This window comes from Micropterus salmoides, unplaced genomic scaffold, assembly GCF_014851395.1.
Source record: "Micropterus salmoides isolate LMB-PRFRI ecotype aquatic unplaced genomic scaffold, ASM1485139v1 Ms_hic_scaffold_3485, whole genome shotgun sequence".
Taxonomy (NCBI): domain Eukaryota; kingdom Metazoa; phylum Chordata; class Actinopteri; order Centrarchiformes; family Centrarchidae; genus Micropterus; species Micropterus salmoides.
In genome coordinates, this window is record NW_024042801.1 from 7812 (window position 1) to 14744 (window position 6933).

The 6933-nt window shown below is 39.5% G+C and overlaps 1 protein-coding gene across 1 annotated transcript; it reads right to left on the bottom strand.

The window, feature by feature from the left end:
- Positions 1 to 520: 520 nt before the first annotated feature.
- gabrb2b (gamma-aminobutyric acid type A receptor subunit beta2b) lies at positions 521 to 1938 on the bottom strand (the record flags this gene model as incomplete). Its single annotated transcript, XM_038694875.1, has 3 exons — positions 1516 to 1938; positions 1267 to 1364; positions 521 to 588 (listed from the first exon to the last, which is right to left on the bottom strand). Coding segments are annotated over exons 1-3 (249 nt in total), but the record flags the coding sequence as incomplete, so codon positions are not given.
- Between the last annotated feature and the right edge of the window lie 4995 nt (positions 1939 to 6933).

Consider the following 6933-nt stretch of genomic DNA (forward strand, 5'->3'; position numbering starts at 1 on the left):
GTCACAATTTGTAGTAAAGCACTTATAAACCAGCTATAATAGACAATCATTTCTCATTTTTAACATTTCTCATCAAGCATTTCAGAATGGAATATTGCCAGGGCCGGGACTTGCACTAATAACAAAACTTCCCTTATATAAGTTAAAGAGGTGATTGAATTTTTATTTTATATTTTATTTTGTGTTAGTTAGTGATGCTTGGATGTGTATTTGCTCCGCAAATTAAGAGAAATCCAGTTTATGAGATCGAAAACTAAGAATCCATCGGTGTCAATCAATTTCAAAACCCCAGAAGGGTTGAATACATGTCATCAACTCTCAAACAAAACGACCGTTGCCTTTGAGCTCTCCAACTCACAAGTCGATGCCAGTGAACGGGGGAAAAGACAGACGTGCATTAAGAGGGGTTTCCCCGGTGGTTTGGTTGGGTATTCCCCCTGGTATATTTATTGCATGGCAGGGCTCATTAGACCAGAATGGTCAACCATTGTCAAAGGAGAGGTGATAATGGCCAACTTACCATATTGACTTCTGATACCATGTCTATGCTGGCTATGTCTATATTCATTCCCACTCCAACCGGAGGACCTTGAACAGATCAAAACAACGGTAAGCAATAGAAACACTGTACATCAGGTGCAGCCTATATGATTCATTGACTTATTGTGCGAAACGGTTAATAACGTGTGCGGTAACATTTGCGAATTTTGCTGTTGTCAGCCGGATAATAGTTTACAGTGTTCATTTCGGGTAGGATTAGATGCGCTGAGCTACGGTGAAAGTGTTTGTAATTCCCCTAAAAGTTGTTGGTATTAAATCATCTAGCCCTAAACGTATTTCCGTCGCAGTGGACACCTATATTGGAACATTAATAAACAAAAATGGGAACCCTGTCTAAAATTTCATCGCACATGCACTGGGAGTTGACAGCCACGTTTGGAGTGATCATGCATTCAAATAAATGAGCCGGTGTAGCCTATTTTATCGTCCTATTTCATCCTTCAGCCACATCACTCATGTGTTCTCCCATTATGTCGTCGGTACTCTGGCTTGTTCTGACACATTTTCCCTCGACTGTATCATATAAAATGTCACAGATTGTGGCACCGGGAGAAGCCGATCAGAAACGTCTCTTTTACTTTTCCGAAATTGCAAACCGTAATTGAGTTATCGGCGAATAAGGTAGTATTTTAAACACTGTACTATTATACAGGCTGACATTGGGCAAACTCGAATATAGTTAGTACAAAATAGGAGTTCATTTACCTCCGAAATCTGGCCTCAATCGTATATCATAACCTTTCAACAGTCTATCCACCGTTTCTTTAACCAAAGACATATTGCTAGGGTCACTGACACCGGCACTATGGAAGAAAAAAGAGAGAAAGGGTGTACAGCAGATGTAAAATACGAGACATTCTTGATCCATAAAGAGTTCAAGTATTTTCCATGCCATCTGTAACACAGTCACACTTAGTAAAAAGGAGTGGAGCATCCTCCGACCCCTTAACTTACCTTTGGGCGCACGCCACGGCCACTACGAGAGGGAACAGCAAGACGCAAAAACACCTCATTCTTCTTATTCTGAACACTGCCATACTTATGTTATGTGTTTTTTTCTTTTTGTCAAGACAGACGAGGTCCAACTTATTCTTGCCAGTGCAGTAATTCCAATGCCGGGCGCATGCGTATTCCCGACCACAACATCAAGAAGCAGCGCTGCTGCTGCTGATGGTAGTGGCAGATGTAGTACCCAGCCACGGAGAAAAATTTAAAGGAGAACCAAGATTACAAGTTACTCGAGGGCACACGGGGGATCTCCGTGGCTTCTTTACAGCTAGTGACTGATTTAGAAGCGGTAACTGTGACGGGGAAGTTGGTGGTTCGAATTCACGGGAGCGAGGTGGAAAATGTGGGTGGGGTTGTCTCTCTCCGTTCGCTGTTTAGACACCCGTCAGCCAACTCATCTAGCTGGCCCTGACCAGGGCACTTAACCCCGCTGCTCTTGCAGGGCTACTTGGGGGATTCCAGCTGAAGTTTGGTCCGGGGCAGCTTCTAGTGTAAATGAATAGGAGCGCGAGGCAGAGCATTAGATAGAGCATTCAACTTTACTTTAGTTCCATGAATCAATAGATTGTAAATCTGACCACCAGCACCAAACATTCACAAAGTGGAATGTGTATGTGAGACAATACAGATCAATATAGATCATAGCGTCTATTATTAGGCTATAAGTAGTAGTATTATATCTACATTTATTTTGTGTTAATTGCAAAACATTAATATTGATTGACAGTGGCATCAGTCCCTCTGTGCATGGGTGTGAGCTTGCACACAAGGCAGATACAGAAGAAGGGAGATGAAACTGTTCTTGTAGCTTGTAGTTTTGGTGAGTACTGTCAGGTGCTTCCCACGGGACAGCTGAGAGAACAGAACAGATTGCTCACTTCTTCTTCAAAAAAAACAAACAAAAAAAAAACGACAAAAAACCCCGCACTATTGTTGTTTTTGACTCTGGCCATGGTACTGAAATCTGCGAATTCAATGTAACACCCCCCCCCCCCAAACACGATCACACACAACACCACCACCACCACCATCTGACTCTGTCCATGGTGCTGAATGTTGCCCCCTCTCTCATTATCGTTTTCACTTAACACAAAGGGGGGTTCCTTCCCTGCATCCCTGCACCAACAGTTGCTCACGCATCGATCTCCACGCATCCAGGCCTCTGACAAAAACGAGAAGCATGGCTTAATGCTCTGAGAGGCGCGGTGCCAATGCAGCGCTTCGGGTTGGAAGCGGGATGCATGGAGCAGAGCAGTATGCACTGAAGCCTACACGCAGCACATTTCTTGAAGCTATGCACGCGTGTAGCTCCACGCACTGGTAAGCAGGATGGGCGCCACTGTGTAAAGTCGGACACGAATCGTCATGGATATGGTGAGATCAGAGGCGGATGCTAGAGCAGTGAGCCCTGTGTGGGAGTCCTACAGTGGCTCTACTGCCTGAGAGAGGAGGGGGAAAGAACTGGTCCACAGGAAGACGCTAAATATCCTATGTTGTACTGTAAAAGCACACGTTAAACTGATGAGTGTCCATAATATGATTCTACTCATGGTGACATTTTATTGATTTGTTCACATTAAATATTGTAATCCATTGTATTATTGAAAAATAAGAGATTCTGCACCTTATTTGACCTGATAGGGGCGCTATAAAATGAGAAGAATTTAAAAGTCAAATTAAATGCATTGGTAAATACTGGGTGTGTTGGTATAAGTCCCAGCACACAACAGTATTATCCACAGGGGGTTGATATGAAAATGTTGAGAGACAAATATTAGTTTGGCAGCTGCATTTTTGGCTTTTGGCTAATTACTAGAGCTTAACTTTTTAGGTTAGGTGATTACGCTACACCTTCTCCTCCATGTGAAGAAGATATATTATTCCAATTATTATGTTCTGTTGGGTGTGTAAGAATTTCAACAAATATAACAAAACATGCTTCTGAAATAAATCACCTAGCTTTATGTTTGCCATCCCTTTAAACTAAGCTATCTCTTCAATACACTGCCATGGTTTTGCGAGCAAGGGCTTTCAAGACTAAGTAGTCTGAAGAGACAGCACAGATTTAATACAGTGATGCTGATAACCACAGTAAGTCTGGTTGTGGTGCTACCTGGTTACCCGCTGACTGGATCTATGATAACTCTGATGTGTTCCTGAGGAAGAGTTTGCTCCAGGTCTTCAGCACCATGGATTGCACATAAAAAATTTGATACATCTTTGCCTAATGGTGGCACCCTGTTTTATTTAAATTATGTAACAGACCAAAAAGAGTCAAACTCAAAGTTGTTGTTTTCCATGCACAGATTTTAGTGACTGAATGAAAATTAAGTCAGTCTATCTAAGTGATGAACAAGTTTGGTTGTGTGGCACACGAAGGACATAATCACTATCAATCAAGGGTTTACATATCATGACCTCATTTAGTATGCTTTTCATATCTCACCAATATTCATTAGAGGGTGAACAGATGGTGGAACCATAGAGTGCTTTGCCAATCACAATATTGTGAATATAAAAAAAGGTTGTATTGTAACGTTTCAATGTCAGTGGGTGGATGTTCACATCCCTTTGAAACTGGCACTAAGGCACGCAAACAAATATTTATGCTTGATTTACTGAATTGTTTAACATTCCCAAAAGGGCTCTAGCTCTCCCTTTTCTCTCTATCCATGTCTTTCTGCATCTTTGCACTGAGAGGAATATAATGACTGCTTTTCTGGGCCCCTCACTAAAACACCATACATTTCTGCCAGTGCAATATTTAGGTTGTCCTGCTCTGATGAATTAAAAAGGATGTCCCCAATGTCTGGAAAAAAGGCATTCATGTTGTTTCATGTCAGTAAACTGGAGTTTATTTACTGGCATCTTGGCAAAATGATGGACAATGTGCTTGTGTAGGGAAGAGGCTTGTGATTTCTCTCTCGCTTTATGTGTGTGAGAGAGAGAGAGAGAGAGCGAAGACTCTGTGCCTGAGTACACAGATAACACATCTCAGTCCATCGTCTGCCATGACATTGACTTTTGTTTTTGCAATAATCAACATGATGAAAAAACTCAAATATTTGCATACAATGTCACGCACTGAGAATTTCATTGAGCACAACATTTGATGCCAAAAGCTTTAGTTCTTCTCACATGTATACACATACACACATGCACACATTGCCATGGTTTACCTTTGGCAGACCAGCTTTTTGCCTACACATGGGAAGTGAGTCCCTGCATTATGAATCTGGAAAGACCTTTTTTTAGTCCACACATTGTGAGTAATATAAGTAAATTCACACGCATACTACACAATTCTAAAACCTTAAAAGTCAAATCAATGATTCTGTAAGGATTCTTATGAGACATAGTGTACTCAAAGATTTGGATTAAATACTTTATTTCTAAAGAAAAGCAATTTGATTACATAACAGGTTCATCTTTATTATGATGTGGAGTTTATTCACGTTAACTAGTGGGTCTATAATTCTATCTCTTCCCACCACATGTCTCATTTATGAGCATTTCTTCAATTAAATTGCTAAAGCTATTGTAAAACCTTGCCAAATATTGGCAAACTAATAAAGCCAGTGGGATCAGCTTTTATTTATTTACACATTTCAGGCATGTCCAGAGGGATGGTGGTAGGGGAAGAGGGTGGATTACTATGCAGTGCTTAATAAACCTCTACAGCTTGTGGTTTTACTGTGGAGTTTGCACCTGGTCTGTTCTCAGCAGGTAACCCCCCATGAATCGACTGTCTGATATCCATCCAGTCCCACGGAGATGGTTGGCAACATGCCAAAGCACATGGCCAAAATACAGTGGCATCATTTCACCCACTTACTCTCATGACTATGTCTATGAAATGGGCATCAAAACACTGTGGAGATACAACAAAATATGTTAATAGATGGTGGTTTTGTAATATGTTTATACATCCATATGAAGAGTGTGTGTGTATAAATACATGCATGTATCTATTGCTCAAAAACAACCTATAAAGGGGCATTTCAGCTTGAAAAAGTTGTCAGATCAAAATTACCAAACAACATATAAGCAACAACAGTTCAGCAGTTAACATACATCATAATCAAACACAATTTGTCAGCCAGAGATGAAAATTGCACTTTGCCTTTCCCTGTAATTAAAACACCTCTCTGTATTTCTCTTTTGTGTACTGCAATTATAGCATTGACATTGCTGATTAGAGCTCCTTAACTCAGTAGGAGAGCTCTATTAGAGGCCTGCAGAAGGTACATTTAAATGATGGCCTTCTAATTATTGACAAGGTGAGCATTTAGGTCAATTAGACAAAATAATTCAGAAACCAAAAAAAAACTGATGGCCAGCAAAGTGTAGTGTAATCATAGTTGACTGGGAAAAGATTGATTTTATTTATTAATTTACTTTTTTATCAAGACACTTTTTTCTGGACAGGATAATCATAGTTGACTAGGAAAAGATTGATTTTATTTATTAATTTACTTTTTATCAAGACACTTTTTTTCTGGACAGGAATTACACCAACATACTTATAGTCCTGCAGTGGTGGAGGAAAGAATCACATCCTTTGTAATAGTTACACTACAATCCAAATAATACATTACTGGTAAGAGTCTAGCATTCAAAATCTTACTCAACTAAAAGTAAGCATTGCCAGCTTAATGTTTATTAAAACATCAAAAGCACTCACACAGAGTGGCGTCTGTCGATGTTAAATTATTATATTTAACATTATTTGATCTTTGATGCATTACTGTGTAAGCAGCCATTTTAACGACTTTAAATGTGTTGGGAAGTTTAATCTACTGAATAGCATGTGTTTTGTATGTAAAATCTTAATTTGCAAGTTAACTAGTGACAATGATTTTCAAATAAATATAGAGGACGGCAAAGTAATATAGTGTCTGCCTGTGAAATGAAATAGCATATAACATAGCATTAAATGCACAAAAGTACAGTACTCAACACAAGTTGTACAGTTTAGCAAGACAATCTAAACCACTTTATTTGGATATAAGACAAAAAATCCCTCTTGCACAGCAAAACTGTGAGCGTGCACAACTATGGCTAGTATGACAGTCAGTCTGTCAAATATAATGAATGTTTGACAGTTTGGGTTGTTACTGTTTGCCTTCATTTTTTTGTTGAAACAAGTTTGACCATTATGTCAGCTTGTTTACAACCTGTCTCAATAACCTTGAGAACCAATGGGTAGAGTATGGGTAAAAACTCCAACTAATTTTTTAAATTTTTATAAATTAACTAATCTGCCTCACCAGGACTGTGTGGGTGTGATTTGACCAGAATTTATTAACAATCAACATAAGCAGCAATTATGTACATGAATTTGTTACCATACCTAAAAGACCC